Source organism: Rhamphochromis sp. 'chilingali' (assembly GCF_963969265.1).
Source record: "Rhamphochromis sp. 'chilingali' genome assembly, chromosome: 5".
NCBI classification, from domain to species: domain Eukaryota; kingdom Metazoa; phylum Chordata; class Actinopteri; order Cichliformes; family Cichlidae; genus Rhamphochromis; species Rhamphochromis sp. 'chilingali'.
In genome coordinates this window covers 21,033,118-21,053,731 of record NC_137932.1, presented here as the reverse complement: position 1 = coordinate 21,053,731, position 20,614 = coordinate 21,033,118, and the positions used below count along the sequence as shown (strand labels likewise).

The 20,614-nt window shown below is 37.8% G+C and overlaps 2 protein-coding genes across 3 annotated transcripts in view; one reads left to right on the top strand and one right to left on the bottom strand.

Annotated features, from left to right (window-relative positions):
* The window catches only part of LOC308397092 (uncharacterized protein), a gene marked incomplete at both ends in the record, with an annotated part of 535,410 nt that overhangs the window by 350,959 nt on the left and 163,837 nt on the right, over positions 1-20,614 (top strand). The gene's annotated exons all lie outside the window — the stretch shown is intronic.
* On the bottom strand, positions 123-18,888 carry rfx6 (regulatory factor X, 6). Of its 2 annotated transcripts, none has more exons than XM_080882003.1 (20): positions 18,534-18,888; positions 14,976-15,135; positions 14,050-14,173; positions 13,689-13,750; positions 13,486-13,563; positions 13,150-13,177; positions 12,743-12,850; positions 12,525-12,602; positions 12,331-12,444; positions 11,721-11,770; positions 10,857-11,016; positions 10,613-10,757; positions 10,353-10,462; positions 9,656-9,773; positions 8,435-8,557; positions 7,842-8,045; positions 6,368-6,677; positions 5,848-6,212; positions 4,232-4,435; positions 123-2,849 (listed from the first exon to the last, which is right to left on the bottom strand). In XM_080882003.1, the coding sequence occupies exons 1-20, from the start codon at positions 18,688-18,690 to the stop codon at positions 2,671-2,673; spliced, it is 2,877 nt and encodes a 958-aa protein (XP_080738129.1). In that variant the 5' UTR covers positions 18,691-18,888; the 3' UTR covers positions 123-2,670. The 2 variants fall into 2 exon arrangements, with proteins under 2 accessions (XP_080738129.1, XP_080738130.1); XM_080882004.1 differs by having other exon boundaries at positions 4,232-4,432.

Sequence of the window (20,614 nt, the reverse complement as noted above, 5' to 3'; positions counted from 1 at the left end):
CAATAGTTCTACTATGCTGCCCATAATAAATACACAGGACAAAAATCACAATAAAAAAATCACTTTAATTATGCTTATCTTAGTATTTTATGTTATTATTTCATTTATTGTCACATCTCGTTTAATTTAATCATCATCCATGAATAGTTATTGTTAACATATTTTCACATATTTAAATAAATAGTATTTTTCTTAAAACTGTCTCATGCTAATATCTGTTCTGCTAGGTCTCCTCCTTTTACCACGGCGTTCTTCTTCTCCACTGTCACCACATCTTCAAGAATCACCTGACTGCTGGGGTTTTTGTTTCTAATGCTAATGGGGTCTGTTTTGGTGTTTTCTGGCACTAAATGAAATGAAATTAAGCTTCTGACTGCTAAGATAGTGGATATAGTTATATTATTTTTATTCTAAATTTTTCTTTTCAGAAATCTTTCATATTTGTTGTATGAATTCATAAAAAGCACTGCACCTAGGAAATGTCAGAAGCATTTAATCTTAGTTTTCCAGTTTTTCTATAAGCAATCAGACCCTGATCTCCAGTCTGATCATGCAAATTAGCATCTTTAAGCACTCAAGTAAATCAGCTGATCAGATAAATTACAAAAGAATCCATAAATATTGCTGTTTAAGACTTAATATGATAAACCACATGCATACTGTCTACCCTTAGTCCATCTCTTTTGAGCTTAAGATTTTATTACATCCCATCTGGACCCCAGCGTGCAACCTGAAGAGCAGGCAGTAGACCCTGTTTTACTGAGTTCACCATTGGCAGTATACTTACAAACATCCTCCACCAGCCTTCCCTCTTCACTCATCTCTCTGTGTGTCTTTGTGTGTCTCATAACCTTTCAGTAAATATTTTTATCTGAGTTGTATCTGCCTGCATTGTCCCTCAGAGTAAGCAAATAATTACAAATAGAAAGCTCCCATCGTCGAGCCGCAGTCTTCAATTGTGCTTCCGTCCTTTAATCTCTGAGTTCGTCTGTTAAAGAGTCATGTGTTAAATGGTCTGACACAGGGTCTTTGAATAAGAGCAGATAAGGACTCTATTGGGGTCTATTGTTGAGTGGGTGTCAATCTGCTGCAGAGGCAAACAAGAGCACAAAGTGTTCCCTGATCTGTTCTGTTCAGTGTTCCCATTATTACAGCAAATAAATAAACATGCAGCCAAAAAAGTAACATTTAAGTGAAGAATTACAATGACAGCTGTGCATTCAGTCCACCAGATTGGAACATCACAGCAGTTATTACACACGTGTCCTGGAGTTTTGCAAAAGTATTCAGGGTCCCGAGCCGATCAATTCTGGACTGAAAATTGGATGCACACATTTTCTTGTTCCCTTGAGGATTAATCAACCTGCAAATGTTGGTTTTTTTAAACATGCATAAATATCTGTGTTAACACACGAACACTGGTTAGATCACATTTAAAGTGACTGAGTGACATAGTACAATATATATATATTTTCTTTGCAAGCTCCTTTGAATATATATATATATATATATATATATATATTCTTAGTTAGCGTATTGTCTGTCTTGTTAATGTTGGTTTATGTTGGTTTATAATGGAGCACTGTAACAAAAAATAATTTCCCCCAGGGATCAATAAAGTATTCTGATTCTGAAATATATAAGACTTTGCTAAGCTTGCACTTAGCATACACACGCTTATGACGGTATTTACTTTGCCTGTCAGTACCCTATGTTCATCTTTAATCAGATATAAGCTCAGACTATGTTTAAAGTTTATTTAGGCGTCAGACAAAATAAATAAATATTAATATTTATGTTCCATGAGATAGACCTTTCACCTTAAGAGCTGTTATTATTTCTATTATTTGAAATGAGGCTTACAGTCATAATTAGAAGAATCTGACCTTTCCAAACCTTGCTCTCATAGTATGATTTTAATTCTTCTTCAAAATGTAAAATTTTGATTTGTTTAAAGTTTAAAAGAACAATAAGGCAATGAGAAAACTTGGTGCATAAAAAATTCCATTACCAAGGCAACAGCCTTTAGCTCTAAATGACTGGTAGGAGTATTGTTAAAAAAAAAAAAAAAAAAACAGTGATAACAGCAGAAATGTTTCACATTTTTAAGTCTAGACTGATGAATTATAAGTCAGGGCAGACCAGGTGTTTTTCACTTGCTGTGTAGTCAGTGGAAAGTAAACTGTTCCATTTTCCAAAGCTTTATTTACAACTTCTTGCACACAGAAAAAACACTGAAGGAACAAAAGCAGTGTTTGCTGTTATTTCCAATCTGGAAAAATTACCAATTAAAAAACACAGTTGTGGATGAAGAAGAAACAACTGTTTCGAGGTGGATAGCACAGTCTGCGTGTATTTAAATATATTTAAATAAGATTCTTGTTAAATATAAATATCTTTATGTTAGCATAGGTATCAAAGGCTGGCTTCCTGATAAAACTGTTATCAGAGGTCAACTGTTTTTCATCAGCCCTGCAAGCTGGAGTGTCCTGGTGGCTGAGTGAAGATTCATACTGTACCTTGCAGCTTGGGTGTTTGCTGTAGTGAATTTAGTAGAATCTTACATGTCGTTACCCTTTGTCAGCCCACTGAGCTTGTTGCTTTTTTATAAACCAAACCATCCTACACAGCAGTACTGGCACATACGTCGCTCCATGGATGATGGATCCATCATTGCACTCCTCCTGTCCCCATGAACACAGTGTTGATGGGGGGCAGCGAAGACACCAGGTCCTGGACCTCAGAGGATGCCGTCACACGCTGCTGAGAAAGCAAAGATTCCTGCGAGGTGAACTGAGAGGGAAGTCCAAACATGCAGGGGGCAGATCCCGACGAGGAGAGGGAGTGATCTGAGGAAAAGACAGCAGACGTGTTTCAGTTTCTTACACAGGATATGAAGATGAATCCTTCTTTCTTTGTGTCTTCATGGATTGTTTTTGCTCGTATGAAAATTTCTTTTGTGCTTCAGAGCTTTTCTTTCAATGTCTGATGGCCATTTAAATGGTTTCCTCTGGATCAAAAAGAACACATGATTTAAATCCCTTGCAGTACCTTTACGACCACCAGTGGGGTCATGAGAAGAATCCAGCCTGCTCTCATTAACAGAAAGTCAATTACTGCTGTTTTGTTAAAGCTGCTGGCATCTCACGGTTTGTCTTTGTCTGTTGGTGCCATGATGTAGCCAATTTATGGCAACACTAAGACGAGTCACATTAACAACTTTGTCACGTATGGAGATCAGGAGTGAAAAAACAAACCAAAGCTTTCTTTATCCAATCATGCACAGCATTAACTTAGCTTGTTTTTCAGTGTCAGGAGAAACTGGAGCTATAAACTCCACACAGCAGAACTCTAACTAGTGTCCTCTTGTTGTGAGTTAACACACCTAACCACTACTAAGCTATCATGTTGCTAACAAATAGCACAGTTTCCTTGGTGATACACTAACATTGTTTCAGCCAGTGACGTTTAACCAAGCTTCCAAATCTATGAGATGGTGAATGGGGAGAATCCATAGAGAATCACTGCTATACCAGTCTAACAGAGTTTTATGTTTATGCTAAACTGCTGTCAAACACTGCTGTGCACATCTTCCAACAAACCCACCCTGACGTGGAAGTGGAAGTGGACTTATATTCATGAAGTACAACGGTGCAGCTGAACTGTGCATGACATGTATATTTTATTTTTCTGTGCACTTTATTTGTGTTTATCTAGCGAATTATGAGTTACGTTAATCCTCCCAAGTCGTTTCAAGTTAAAGTGGACCTCTGCACATTTTTAGCTTGATATTATTTTAGACAGTTAAAAATCATCCTTATTTAGTTTATCCTGGGTCTTAGTGTATTCCTTCGGTTTATCCTCTGTCTGAGCTGCTTCAGCTTCTTCCCAGCAGAGGCTTTGAACAGCAGGTGGGTGGCTGTTGTGAGCCTGAGGTGACCATATAAAGGAGATTCACCGTCACTAAAATCATGATGTTCCAGTGATAGAAAAAACCCCGTCTGAAACAGAGCATTTAGAGCAGGCTGACGTCTGAGCTTGTGGTTCACAGAGATGATTTGAACATACACTAACCTTGTTATATGTTTTATATGGGTTTTTTTTTTTTTTTTTGTAGCTCCTCTAGCAGCTCACAGTAACAAAAGAAAACCCTCAGATGTCTCCAATGGTGTATCCCTATGAGCCTACTCCCCATCCTGCAAAACTGCTCCCATTACTCCTCTGTGCTCACCTGCTCCGTTTTCTGCCTCACTGTAAAAGGCTCCTGCCGGTTTCCTTCCTGGCTCGTCCAAGATGTTGAGTGGATCGTGGACTTCGGAGTACGTCGAAGGGAAAGGACGCAAACTGCTAACGCTGCTGATGACAGACACATGCTGGTCAACCAGTGATGTCATGCGCTGGCTCTCCAGGTAACTGCTGTTCCCATAATAACCTGCTGAAAGAGAAAAGTGTTTTCCAATGATGTACAGTTTGGTAAGAACCTTTTTTTTAAACTTTTTTACTGTGCAGAAAATTGGGTGTGCTTCCCTTGATGGTGCATTTAAAAAGATCCACTACAATTGTAGTCACCATCATCCCCCACATTGAGACATCTGGTGTTATTGTGCACAACAGTTATTACAGTTCATTTAAACACATTAAAATCATTGTACATAAAACACTGGTTCCAAACTTTGGCATCAGGGATGCTCATGAAGCCAGAAAGATCTGAGTGGAAGAAATCAAATTTACAGTTGATTCACAAAATATCTAAACCCTTTCACTCTGTGCAGACTGAATTTATAACAAGTATGCTTAGTCTTTATCAGTCAGAGACCGATATCCATAAATAGAAATTTTATACTGGATTCTTTCATATCTGGTTTCTGAAGATCAAATCAATCACAGATTTTTTATTAAACTCTCTGAGGCATAAAAGTCCTGCAAATGTGTCCATCTGCATATGCTTTTCTATGTGGACAGCAAACAGAGAGGGGCTTTCACCCACCACAAATGTGCAGCCCTTTAAAATCTCATCTGCAAATAGCTGGACAGGGATGATGTATGCATCCATCAAATGCTGCTTGGTTGACAAGTGGGCTGGCATAGGACAGTTCACCAGAGGTGGGAGAGGAGCCAAAAAACATCAAAGATTTTTTTTAAATACAGCAGTGGACATTTTTCACTGTTTTTGACACTCAGTTTCACCTCAGCTCTTTGTATGTTATAATGTGGCTCTTCTCCACAGCTAGGTGAAGGACCAAGAGCAGCACAATCAAGAGTAGCCCACAGACTGCTTGTACCACACACTTTGCGCACTGCCTTCATCTACAAACACTCTGCAGGTAGACAGGCAGTCGGTGGTTCGCACTCAAGCATAAAACAAGCATCTGTCATCATAGGTGGTTCCCCTGTACTTTGGAGAAGAGCAAATTTTTTCAGGAAAAAATAGCTTTTGATGTCAGTTAGTATGATTATTTTCTTTGAACACTAATTGCCAAAATACACACACATTCTAAGCCTGTATTGTTAGAGATAGGATTAGGATCATAGTAGTCACCAATGATGACTTTGACCTCAGACGCTTAAGATGCTCAGACATTATATTCAAGGCATTGCAGTTTATGAGGACCTTAAGTCAGGTACCAGCATCAGCGATCTGCAAAATTGCTATTTTCAACACTGGTATCATGCCAGCACTGTATAGAACTTAAATGAGCATCATAGGGCTGAATATAAAAGCATGACCGTGCTGCATTTTGCAGAAAATCTGCCCTAAAAAAAACTTACATATAAAACATTTGCAGGGATTTTATGCAACCGGTGTTTAAAGGCATTTAGACGAGGCCACAGTTTGGGAATCCTTACCGCTTGGTCCTGTGACAGAATACGTCTGTGCCTGACATCCACCACCAGGAAGGTTCAGTCCAGTCTCCACAAAGCCAAACCCCTCAGCTGAATCCAGAATCTGGGCTGCAACCTGAGGGTCAAGTCCCTGTTCACTGTGAGCTGGATCTGAACCTGAAGTGTAGGCAGATGAGGGCCGGACTGCAGAAGCATAGGGTGCCAGGGAGCAGTTAGTGCTGCCGGATGAGTGATGGACAGGAGCAGGTTGATGATTGTAGAACACGTTTTTATTCAGGTGCTGGTCGTTAAAAGAGGGGTACCGAGACAGGTGACAGGCAAGAGATGAAGCTTGAGACTGAACCGAAGCCAGACACTGATTCTGAGGCCTGGAACACAAATTAAAATTATTTTGGCAGAAAGTTTAAACAGAACTGTCAATAAAAGTTTGTTGTAGCTCATGACTCAATGGTAATTATCAGATTTGTTCCAATGCAGGTAAATAAATAAAACGCAAAATACCAAATAAAATGAAAGAACCTACCTGAGAGCAGCTTGGTAGTTTGGGGTTGAGGAGGCGCTGGCTGGAGGAAAATAACCGGAGGTGGTTTGAGGTAAACAATGGTACAGGGTCTCCGTGTATGAAGAGCAGGGGCTGGGCTGGGTCATAGCACTGAGAGATGAAAGGCAGGAGGAAGAAGAGGAGGAGCAGGTGGTGGAAGAAGAAGAGGACATCAGGGGCCTTCCTGCCATGGGCCCCTGATTGATGACAGAACCTCTGTGAACTAATCCCGCTGGAGAGATTGGGGGGGTCATGAGGGGGCCGCTGACCTGAGAGAAGTCCATCTGAGGACCTGATTGTGGATGAAGAGGGATACGACACTTAGAGGCCTAAAGAAACCAACATCAGACATGGTTTACAGGAGTTTTAAAAGCTTTTGGTAATGAAACAAAGAACTCAGAGTTAAGACCGAGAGGCTTTGTTATGTAACCTTTACAATAACATCACAAGCTTCTAACACATTAAAGTGACAACAACCCTGAACCTTGGTTATCTATCATAACCCTGTGTGTCTGAGGGCTGGATGTTGCATTAGCTCATCTGGTGGAGAAGAGTGCTACTCAGAAAAAAGCTAAGCTTATGATAGATTGCACTTTTGTTCAGCATCACCATCAAGACTTTTCAGCATTTTTACGATGAGTGCATGCTTCCCTAAACATACCTCAAGTTAGAGGTGAGCTTGTTTACACGGACCTGTTAAAACATTGTTTTATTCAACTGAGCAGCAGTGCAGGACACACTAGTACAGCGGTCCCCAAACCCCGGTACCGGTCCGTGAGTCATTTGGTACCGGGCCACGAGAGTGAGACTCGGATGTGAAATGTATGGTTTTCAGGGTTTTTATTGGTTTTCAGCGTTATTTTGTTATCGTTTTTTTCACGTGTGTTATGAATAAATCTTTTTTTTTTTCGGTACCGGTACTAGTTTTATTTTGTTGTATTTATCCGCCACACCTTAAAGGCCGGTCCGTGAAAATATTGTCTGGCACAAACCGGTCCGTGGCGCAAAAAAGGTTGGGGACCGCTGCACTAGTACATCAGTGGGCTGATAATTTTGGGGGACACCTGATATGACATCTGCTTTATTTTCACTATATAAATAATTTTGTATTTGTAATTGTCCGTAATTAAGTACAACCGTTCTAGTTTACTTTAGCACTTTCATTATTTATCCATCGAAATGTACCCAAAAAGCCTAAACTTCTGCTCATTTGAGGATTTACAGAAGACCTAATGATAGCAGATGTCCCTGAAGGGAAGAGCAGCCAAATTTAAATTACGTATGATTCCTGTTTTTTAGACATGAAGCTGTCAAACCTTTTGATTACAGTTCGTATTGTATCGCTGATTATTGTTTTTTGATTAACCCAAAAGACCACAGATTAAAACATATTTTATATGATAGTAGAAAACGTTTTTTTAATGTGACAGAAAATCCGAAATGTCTTTTCTTTTACCAGAAACTGTGAAGCCAGAGGTTTCAGTCCCCTGATAGATGACAGTTTTTCCCTCCAGGCTTTGCTGATTGGTGGACAGAGACATGTAGGCGTGTTCTCCCAGAGACTCGTTCTTTACCGGCTGGTCCGTGGCAGCAGTGGCCTTGCTGCGATTTGCCAGGAAGCAGGAACTGGGCGAGGCCATGAACGCCGCTTTACTGGCATCTGAAAGTGATGTGAATAACATGAGGAACCTCTGATAATAATCTGGGTGTTTAAATGTATTACACCGCACATGGGTCATGAAACTAAAACATAAGATATCTGAGGTTAGAAACTTCCTTGTTACTCTCTAATTTTATTTTATCACACATTAATACATGTAAATTCATTATTAATGTACTAAAACATATATTAATTCTATTTTTGCTGCACTGTAGGGCGTCCTGCATAAAAAGCTGGTAACCCCAGGTTTGTTTGTTTTTTATCTACATCCAGGTTTCGATTCATCTATTTACTACATCCATAATAATTACGCTCTTTAAACAGTAGTGGACCTGCAGTCAATTTGAGTTAATTATGGATCTCTGAGCAGCTGAAATGATGCTTGATACCTGCATTTTTCATGTATTTGTCCAGCAGGTTCTGAAGGTCCTGCTCTTTGTCGTTGTTGAACTGAGTCTCCAGAGCCAACAGGATGTACTCGTCCAACAGCATCCTGATCAGATGGAAGGAACCTGTTGCAACACAAACACTTTATGTATCTACAAATATACCACAGTCCAAAAGCTCTGCGACTTCAGCTGAGTGCCTGCGTCATGCTTTTTCTCTATCTGCTGTGTGATCTTTAAAATCAATCTGCTCTCTGTTTGACCTGCAGAGTCACAGATTCAGCTGGACTTTAAAACAGAGAGGGAGAACGAACTACCAAATGGTCAGTGTTTATTCACACACACGCGCGCACACACACACCCCTGCACAGTGTTTAAACAGAGAGCACACAACCTACAGATAAGACTGTGTGTAATCAAGGCAAGTCTGGCCATTACAATTTATGATGCTATTGTAGCAATCTGCTCAGAGCTAGCTTGTAGTAGACCTGTGTGTGTGTGTGTGTGTGTGTGTGTGTGTGTGTGTGTGTGTGTGTGTGTGTGTGTGTGTGTGTGTGTGTGCGTAGATTCACTAATGGACAAGAAAGCAGTGGCAAATTCATATCTGAGCAGCACAAATATTACAAATATTACAAATATCATGAGCGATATGCAAACAACAAAGGACATTTAACAGGACCTATTAAAGCTTTTCCTTATTTCCTCGCATAAATACGACTGTGCAAAACTCTTGAGTCATTTCTCATTCCTTTATATTTTGCTTCCAAGGACGTAGACGGTTTTCTAGGGGAATTTTTAAGTAGCAGTTAAGCTTGAGCAACAGTTCTCCAGACTTTCTGAAGATGCCTCAAAGTTTTTCTTTGGACATTGGCTGCTTTTTCACTCATTTTCAGCCCATTCCTCTTACCTGAACATTTTTCCAAGCAAAACATAAAGAAATAAAGAAATGTCTCAAAACTTTTGCACAGTCCTGTATATACTAATAAAAAAAGGTGGCTACTCATATTAAACATGGCAAAAAGCTTATAATAAAGAGATCAGCATATGTACAAATAACCCTGGTGGTTAAAAGCTCAGACTTTGGGTCTTTTTTTTGTACACCCTGGTGTGTGTCTGCAGAGGAGAGCATCTGTAAAGCTTCCTCATCCCCTTGCTGTGAAATTTACACTCACTGTCATTTTAATTTAACTATAAGGTGTGAGCGAACTTCTCGGATGTTCTTACCAAAGCTAGAAGCATTGTTGAGTGTGAGCGTGTGCATCACTCTGGCACCAAAGAAACTCCACCTGAGGAGGAAATCCTGAGCGCGCTTCTTCACTGACCGGCCGCTCTGTTTACCAGGCTGATCGAAACATAAAGAGAGAAAAAAAAATCCTCTGGTTTCATGGCAGGACCACAAGGCAGTATATAAAAGATGGACATGGCGTCCTGGTTTGACAAGTTAATTAGGAAGTGCCTTGAACACTTCCCTGGTGGTCTTTGTGCCAGCAGGGAGCGCATCCTGTGGTTTCAAAAAGTTTATGGGAAAATGGCCTTCTGGTATCATTATCTAAGACTGCAGTAAAGACTATCTAGGGGAATTCATGATGTAAACAGTTGGTTTGGAGTCTTAACAAACAAATCGTAATGTTCATTTTTTAAAATTCTGATGTCTATTCATGTCCAGGAGGAGGATAAAACTCCTTTTTAAACTCCTGCAAACTCTTCCGTTTACCTTGGGCCTAATGACAGTACAGTAGCAACTACTGCTCGCCTGTCATGACTGTTTTCAAATCACAAAAATGGCAATGTAAAAATGCTCAAGGCTTCACAACTTGACCTCACTAACCAAAGAGTGATGTCACAATGGCTATATTCTTCTTTGAAATGCAGTCTTTGGTATCCACACAAATACAGGGACACTCAGGTGAACAGCTTTTACCTTGATGACTTTATGCTCCACCACAGAGTCCAGCCACTCGATGAAGGACTCCACTGTGGCGTTTTTTCTCAGCAGCTCCTTCAGCTCCTGAAAGACTGTAATAGAGTCATCTAGGCAAACAAAGGAAATAAAGAAAGGAGAGAACAGGAAGAGAAAAGTTATTCCTAACAGAAGGTTCTCATTTTTCACTGGAACAACAGAAACTGTACAAAAGTACAAATCATTTTAAATATGAGGCTGATGCTGTGCTTGAATCTTACACTCAGAGTAGATATCCGGGTCCTGATCTCCATTAGCGGTTACGCTGAGAAGAGGCTGCGAGCTAATGCTGCTAAGATCCACATTGTCGATATCCAGCACCATACTGGTCACTACAGCCTGGTCGAAAAGCGCCGGGCGTGCTATCTGGATTAACAGAAAGAGAAAATAAAAACCTCCAGAAGTTTTTAGCATGCTTGTTTTAAGATGCTGGTGTACACTGTCTTTGGTTGTATAATGTTATACCTGTGCCAGGTGTAGGAATGAGGTCTGTCTCTTCAAGGATGAAACAAAGCGGCGTGCTATGGGAAGCTTCTTGGCTGCGAGACATTCGGGGAGGTTTTCCAGTGAGGAGGCCAGCCAGTGCTCCCAGTGTTTGGCAAAGTTGCGGATATCTGCCAACAGACTGGAAACAGAAACATCCTCAATGTGTAGATTTGCTGATTTTTAAAAATCTCTGTCGGACTATTTTAAAATGTAACAGCTACATCCCGTGTCTCTACAGTTTAAAAAAGGATATTTTTAGGATCCAGGCTGTCTTGAGGAAAGTTTAAGATAAGATAAGACTTCACTGATCCCACACAGGGGAAATTTGTGCTTTACCACAGCTCAGGTACAGCTAGAAGAAGAATACAAAGAGTAAACCAAGAATATAAAGTCAAGAAATACAAAATAAATAAGATAATATACAATACAATATATACAACAGTAGCTGAGGTTCTATGTACACGCATACACAGTATATGTGTATATAAGGTTTGTGGAAGTATGCAAGTAATAAATTTCAACTATTATACTTCTAGTATTACCATGTAAGCAATAGATATCTATAAGTATAGACATGTACATGCACACACGTACAAATACACATACATCCATACCCACTAAATATACATATATTTACACATATACATGCACATGTCCATACTTATATATGATGCAATTTTCATGAAGTGGTGACCGTGGATGACCAATGAATCCATTTTGAATTATTTTTGCATCATTTTACATTATTTTGCATTTTATAAAAATATTACAAGTCCTTGTTTGTTTGCTTGTTTTTCAAAAGTACATCAGATGAACATTATAAGCACAGCGGAAGTTACAAACCTTTCAGGCATTTCCTGCATTGTGGCAGGAATCAGAACATCTGTTAAAACCTGAGAGAACAAAAGACAAATTACATGAGAACAAGAGGAGACGATTTCAATGTTTATAGAAGACTCCTTCTTGCTCAGGGATGTTAATGAGACTTTTTTTTCCACGTCATTGTTATTAATTTACCAAACTGATATTGAATTTTAAAATTTGCGCAGGTCAATTTCTACATCTTATACTGGAGCAGACACAATAAGCTTAAAGTGGACATATTACGGTGTTCATATGTGCAGACATATAAATATTGCTACAGCAAAGGGCTCTCGTGTTAAACATGGCCAAAGTTCTAGTAATTAGGTTTGCATCAAGATCCAAAATCAAGACAAAAGAACTAAACCAGCTTGTTTTAGACACAAGGAACTGGGGGGCTGCATTAAAGTTTAGTAAAAAATGTTCAAACAGTATGATTTTAACTCATGCTAAGCTACTCTAATAGAGTCCAAGAAAAAAGAACTATGTTATAGTAAATAAGCAAAATCAATACTTTTGAAATGCTTGAGAAACGTTCCGGCTTTCACAAATAATAAACTGTCAAAATAAAAAAGAGAGTTTTTATTACAACCTTATAGAGAATGGAGTCACAGACACAGAAGATGTCGACTATAACGGGGTTTTCCAGCAGCGGCAACAGATGGTCCGGCATTCCCTGCCAGAAATGGAGCAGAAAATTCTGGATCTGAAAGAAAGATTATTCGAAGAGCTTACTCAGCTTGAAGTCATGTTTAAATTTATATATTTGAAGTCATTTAAACAAACCTCCTCAAAATTGACATTTATGGCATTATCCAGGATGCACTGGCAGTGTGTTTTATACATCATAATCAGAGTGTCCACCTGAAGAATAAAAAATTAAGTTACCAGACTTGAAACAGTAACCAAATCAACTACTTTAACTGGAATACTCTATATTGTTGGGGGTAATTACATAATTACGTGTGCTATACCATTTTATAGAAAGCGATTCATCAGCAAACCTTTTCTCTGGAAATGTTTCCTTGCAGGAGAAGATGCTGGGCGCTGGGGAAGTCTGGGAGCAGCGTTCCAGTTTTAGAGCTCAAAGAGTATTTCCTGGTGAAGCCACCCTGCAAAATACATTACAGAAGATATTACATTTACTGAAAAGTTTTTATTGTGATTTGAAACTATGAATTTACTAATATGTCAGTGATGTTGCTTTATAAAACTACTTTAATGAGTTCAGTGAACTCACAGCAGTTCTGTCACAGAGCTTAAGACGTTTAATGAAGCCTAAATTAATAAAACTTATATTTCTGATTTATTTCTGTTTAGTTTGTCATAATAAAAATGACAAATTCCTCTAAATTCCTGTGTAATATGTTGGAATGGATTTTCAATAATTGAAATTAAAAGTGAATATTACCTCATTTTTGAGCTTGCTCCCTGAAAACCTGTCATCAAAGCAGAAGTATTTGAATTTTACATTCAGATGGAAGTTTTTTCAAAATTCAGAAAAGTGTGAATTTGATCAAATAAAATACGAACAAAACAATAAATGCAAACATAACAACGGTATTATTTGACATTCAGAGATGATCTTATTTATACATTATTCAGAATCTCCTAATAGAATAATAATGGACACAGTAAACTGGTGGAAAAATCAGGTAATGTAAGGAAATGAAAGCTTCTGTAGATGTAAAGAAAACAGTACGTGATTGTTGGAATAAGGAAATTGGTGAGAAGCTTTTAAAGTTACCTGGTCAAACCTTTTCCAGAATAAACAGAGTGATAGTAAGCGCTGCTCTCTTTGATGCCGATTCCATAGTAATGATATCTTTAAAAAATAAAATAGGTAATAATGTCAAACACTAACCAAACCTTTATTGAAGGAAATGCTGTTATGTTGTGTTGTATTATTTATTCATTGTGTGTCGCATTAGAAGGTGAATGTTGCATTACTTGGAGTGTCCTCTGGTGCCGAGTCTTCTTGTTGTCAGGAGAGGAAACTTCTGTCGGATTGTCTGAGAAGGTGAAATCTTTTGGTAAGATCAATCACAAGTTCATTTTCACAAAACTACTGTTTTTATGTCAGATTTTAATGTTGTAATTCATTAAATCAATCAACAGTCTACAGTGACTTTAAAATACATGTAATGTGTATAAACCGGATGTGTAAAGTTTGTAATAAGGTGCCTTTAAGGTTTAGTAAGTAAAAACTGGGACTTCTAAGTTTTTTTAAAGACACATAAAATCTTATTGTATCTTTAACTAAACAGTGCATAAAACACATGAAGAGAATAAATGAGAATACACCTCACACCTTTCCAAATGTAGCAGCACAGGCCGGCTCCAGCTTCTCTTTCCTGCAGAAGTCCAGATAGTGGGCATAGAGGATGCATCGAGGCAGACACACTCCTTCACACACTATGTAATTCTCCTCCAGCCTGTCACACACAAAATCTCTCTCATAGAGTTATCAGAACAACGCTTGAAACGTTCACTGATTGCAGCATATTCAAATAAACCTCTGGCTCAATAACAAAGAGGAAAAAAACAGTAATCTAAAATGTTAGATCCAGATACACTGAACAAAAAGTACAGCTTTATTGGGACCTATAAGAAAATAGTGCATGAAAAAAAAAGTCAAAAGAGCAGGAAGAATTTAATATGACGCATGTAGAATGGAAAAAGTAAGAGTACTAATACCACTCCTGATGGCTGTTTTAGTGCATTGCAAATAATAGTAAATCTTTTCATGAGGAATTTGTTTTCTGACTTGTTAATTTCTTCTGATGTCTTACTGAACCTTTTTCTTACTTTTTGGTTTTGGAAAAAAAAATCACCCCAAAGGAAAATTATTTGAATCAAACAAGAATTGTGTACATGTGAGAAACTGGGAATATGTAAGATTATGTTTATATCAAGTATCATGTTTTATAATGTTATTTTTATAAAGCACAGGGATCAGCTTTAGGCCCTGCGCTGTTTACTCCATATAAAGGAGATATTTTTATCATCCAAATAAGTGCTGTTTGTTATTATGCATCTTATATTCTACTGCTCAGACCCACAGAGATAGCTCAGTAGGTAAAAGTGGTCGCCCCATGATCAGAAGGTCGGTGGCTTGAATCCACTGAACGGCTACCCTGAGGTACCCCTGAGAGGGATAGATAGAGGGATAAACACGGCCACAACCAACACTAGCAGGTAGTTAGTGTTCATACTGTGTGTCACTAATACTCTTACCACTGCAGTGTGAGCTGGGTCTGTTTTTTCTTGTCCTTGATGATCTGACTGATGGTCTTCCTGGAGGAAGGAATACTCTGTTTGATGCTCAGGTCTGAGTTCAAGTCCACCAGGTCTTGATCTTCCTCAGACGACGGCGTCTCATTACTTTCCTCCGCTTCTGATACAAACAAATACAGGGCAGAGTGGCATAATGTGAAAAATGTATGCCATAATTTACATATACTGTATACTATAGTCATAGTACATAAGATATCTGAACATAAAAAAGTGGTTTTAATTTTGATTAATTACAAATTTACAGAATCTTTTTTACTTTAAGGTTTTAGCTGTTTGATAAGAAGGACTGAGTTAGTCTTGCATTTAGTCTTTTAATAACACATCGACTCTGTTCCCCTTTGTAAGAGCTTCATTTTATTCGTTATTACTGTAGGTATTGTTGCAGAACAATTCTGAAGATGGGTCAGCAAATCGTCTGGTCCTCTGCTATAATGTTTAACAAATCTGAATATGCCCCAAACAAAACAATAAATAAATAAAAGGTAAAAAAAAAAAAAAAAAGAGTTGTGTTAGATTTAATCTCAGTCTGCAGAAAATTAAGTTTAAGTTAAAATTTCCCATATGGAAAAGAAATAGTAAAAATTTATATGATTTACTTATTAAAGTGGACACTTTCTCATTACTTTCATATATTGTTTTAGTAAGTATCCAAAACAAGTTTCATTATATAATTTTTCAAGGGATCTTATATCTGTTTTCACTCTTGTATGCTTTTCATACACACAAGACAGATACAAACTTTATAAGATTTATATATATATCTTTTCCATATGGGTTATAATGAGCCCAACACCACCTCCTCGTCCATCCTAACAGCGAGCTTAAAGGATGAAAACACTGTAAAAATATCCTGTGACTATTAACTGTCAGGACCTTGAATCAGTTGATTTCCTGTATATCTGAGGTGTTGTCTGAACATAGTTATTACTTTTCTTCACTAATGAAATATCTTTCATGCAATTCTATGATTTATTTCAGTTCCAGCATTTCATCTTATCCTTGCTTCAAGGCTTTCCTTGTAAAATCTCTTTTTTTTTTAATCCACACTGGTTCTTGATGGGAATGAGGACAGTTTTCTTATTTCCAGCCTTAAGAAGGTGATTTTCTGTCATCATTTCTCAGATGATGTGTTCGCTGATGTGTACACAGTAAACTGTAAATTACATGAGAAAATTTAAAGCAAATCCAATAATAAACTAACTTTCTGAAGCGCAGCATAGCAGCCTTTCAAAGACATTTACTGTAACTGCATCTTGACTTGTTATTGTGCTCAGTGGGGACGTTTTAATTGCTTTTTGAAGGATTTTTTCTCTAAAGAATGTTTTTCCCAACAAGCAAGAACAAAGGACACTCCAGAGGAAGAAAAGAAACAAACCTGAATAGTTTTAATGCCAGACTGTAACTGTAAAGACGGAAAACAGAAAGAATGAAAGAAGATGATCACTGTAGCTAATCATAACAAGGCAAACTGTTTAAAAAGCCAAAACAAATGTATGAGTACTCAGTCAAAACAACACAGTGCAGGTTATGTTAGATACGATGACACTGTTTATGTTTAGAACGATGCTTTAGGAGTTCATACAACAACATCTCCAAACTGGATAGCAGAGTTTTATGATAGAAAGCAGGTAGAGGTTAAAGAAAAGTGAAAAACAATGGTTCACTATATAGTAAGTGAAACGACTAGTACTGGTTAAAAAAATTTAAGTAATAAAGCATAATAAAAATACATTTTAATCCTCACACTAAATAGTTCTGTATGTTTTAAGCACTATTTTTGGAGGCACAGAGGATTCATTCACTTTTCTTAGAGGGATTTTACATCACACAGTTTTTTGGTTAAACAATGTCTGTAATTGAATTTCACATAGCTTGTGGTGTACCGCAAGGTTCAATTGTAGGTCCTGTTTTATTCTCTATTTATATTATTTCATTCGACCAAATTATGCATCACAACCTCTCTTTTCATTGATGCAAAGACAACACAGAGCCTAGGTTACCCAAAAATCCTAAGTGTTTTCAACCCCACCAAGCCTGTTAGTTCCCTTGGCCCTTTGTGAATGAATATAATAATAATAATAATGGATACTTTATTGATCCCCATGGGGAAATTACTTGTTTTTCTCTGCATTTGACCCATTCACTCAGTGAAGCAGTGGGCAGCCCACTAAGCAGGCGCCCGGGGAGCAGTGTGTAGGGACGGTACCTTGCTCAGGGGTACCTCAGGGTAGCCGTTAAGTGGATTCGAACCGCCGACCTTCCGATCATGGGGCGACCACTTTACCTACTGAGCTATCCCTGCCCCAGCCTGCTGACAGAAATTTTAGAGGTTTGGTTTGACTCATCTTATCCTTGAACACACATGAAAACAGTTGTCCAGGTTTGATTCCTCCAAAAATAATCTCTAGAATAAAATCTGTTAATTTCTTTCTTTTCTTTCTTCTATCTCAAGGCTTGACAGCAACCTCTTCTCTCACACCTCCAACCTCAGAATGTTTTAGTTCTTGTTCGTGGTGGCTATAGAAGACACTATTGCATCGTTCATATGCTTTTAATTTTCTACTATTTAAAGCACACATAGGTCCGAACTCAAGGTGGATATCAGAAACCAAATACTGTATAAACCGCAGATTCTCAGGTAAAACCCTTCCAGCTGTCCCACAGTCAAGATTTCCATGTTCATTTCCATGAAGAACTCTATATTCTGAAATAACCTGCTTGACAAGGTTTGGGAAAATAAAAATCTAAATTATTAAAAAATCACTTTTTAAAGCTAATTTTTATTATAAACTTTCTCACTCCATTATAATGTGATGTTGCCTTTCAGATGCTTTTATTTAAGTCTTTTTTGTTTTCTGGTTATCATCTCTCCATTATGTTGGGTATTATTTCCATTTCTTGCTGTTTGTCTTTTGTTGGTTTGTTTTCCTGCTGTTTAATTGGATCTCTACTTTAACTTCAATGTGTCTGTTTTGTTTTATCTTAATATCTGAGGCTTTCTGCTTGAGTTCACCTGATTTTTCACATCTGCTAAACCCGAAATCTCAGAAGTAAATAAAGGTGACTTGTTTTTTGACTCAGGATATTCATCCTGAGTCAGAAAATTCTGTTGAACTCTGTAAAACCAGAAGAAAAGTTCATATCTAGTCTGTGCAAAATGAAAATAATGGGAAAAGACTGCTGCAGATGATTGTTGTTGAGCTTAATTCCTTAATTACATTCCCTCGGTTTTACTATATCCTCTTTTCCTTTTGTTGTTATCATCATTATTACATGTGAACACATATAATAATGTGTGGGCCTGAGAAGTTTGTAAAGTAACCAAACACAAGAGAGTGTGTTTTACCAGAGCTGAAGTGAAAATGAGTCAAAAGGAACATGCGTAAAGATTCTGATTGAAGCATATAAAGAAAACAAAAAAACCTGAGAAATTTTACATAAAATCAAGGATAAACAGTTTGAACCTCCAGCATTAACTGAACGTGGCTGCTCTGTTACCTGATTTAATCCCACAGTCGTCCTCCTGATGAAAGTGCGTCTGCCCGTTAAAGTCTGAGCATGTTTCCTTTGGCGAGTTGCACAATGTTCTGGTTAAAGAGCGAATAAGAAACACGCCATCTCTGGTTGAACTTTCACTGCTGCGTTTCATCGGCATTGTGTAAGAAAAAGAAAAGAAGTAAAAAAAAAAAGTGAAGTTAGTCTGCTGTGTGAAAAAATCCTCAGACACCAAATAAATCCTTAAGCGCTGTGTGCTATTCCCTCCATCACACAAGTCCAGAAAGAGATGAGATCGATCAGAGAGACCATGTCCAGAGTTTCAGGTAAAAAAGTGGAGAAAAACGCCCAGGCTTTCTCTGTGCAACCTCAGTGTAATAAAGCAGCGCTGTGAGAAGGCAGAGCTAATGAAGCCGTGGATGCATTCATCATATTTACAGAAGACTGGGGCTAATCCACTTTATTAATGATTAACAGAAAAACCCTCATCCATCTGTCCATCCATCTACCTTACCTCCCACAGTCAGCTGGCCCTTTATACGGGGTTAAATACACATAAAACATGTGGGTTTAAGTCACACTCAATTCAATTCATCTGATCTTCATTTGTCTGAAAGCTGAATCTTGAAATGAATGTAACTGTGTGGCACTAGCAGAGTTAATTTAAAGCTTCTATTCTCAAATAAAAAAAATCTGCATAAACTTCTAGAGCTGCAGATTATTATTTTTGTTGCTGTATCAGCTGAAGTGTATTTAAGTTTTTTTTACGACCCATTTGTAGGTAAATACAGGTTTTTCCATTAATTAACGCCCTGTACCTAAATACAACAGAACTACCACATGACCATCATTAGTAACATCTGTGTTTACATTTTATTTCATGCTGAAATGGTTGTGGCACAATAGGTATATTAGTTGCTTTTACATTCCTTTATTTATTTCTGCGTCAGTTACAGAAGTAAACTGTGAGAATATAGTGGGGGGGGAAGTGTAAATTACAATCTACTAACAATACAATCACAAATCAATCATATTTTAAAATATCAAAGCCGATAAAAATAACCAAACAACAAAAACAGCTGCAACTATGTAATATTTGGTCATTTGCTAGATCGTTGCCAAATAATCTTGCTTCATCCTAATCAATTAATCCACTAATTTATACCACAACACTGAAAATAATACAACAAAGGTTAAAAAAAAACCCCATCATGATTAAACACATGTCATATTTATTAAGTTTATAGTTTTGCTCGCTTTTGTAAGTGTTACTCTAGAAAAGGGAAGATATCCTTTAAACTGTTAAGCTTTCAGTCTAAAAGTTATTTTCTTCTTACTTTTTATTGATCCCACTTTTTAAGATGACTTTAATCTTTAGTTACACTGTTCACTGATGTTCCCACATAGATAACAATATTTATGTACAGTATATACTGGTCTAGACTGCTTGAGCACTGGAGCAGACACATTAAGTATGGAACTTGGAGGTCCTCCACCAGCACATATTGACCCTCAGCTATTTCCATAGTTTCTAGTGAATTTTATACCTTTATTCATTCACAATGCTTGAAATCCTCAGCATGCAGAAGTCATCCAAATAACTGTGGCTCTGGATAATGTAAAAATAAACTTACAGACAACATCATTAGTTACTTCTGTTTATCTGCTCATTGAGATGAATATTTAATCAGCCAGTCACATTGCAGCAACTCAACTCATTTAGGTACGGCATGCAAGAAAGAAAGAAAGAAAGTTGATTTCAGTGATTTTGAGTGTGACACGGTTGACGGTGGGTGCCTCACAGACTGGTCTGAGTATATCAGAAACTGCTGATCTACTGGAATTTGCTCAAGCAGACATATCTACGGTTTACAGAGAATGAATTAAAAGAAAATATTCAGTGAGCTGGGAGAAAATGACTTGTACATGTCGGAGGTGAGAGGAGATGGATCAGACTGCTGTCAATTGTAACAGATATCCACTCATTGCAGCCAAAGAATGCAGAAGAGCATTCAAAAAACAACCAAAAAACACACTTATTAAAACACTTATTATGATATGTGTCCACCTTACTCCTTATTGTA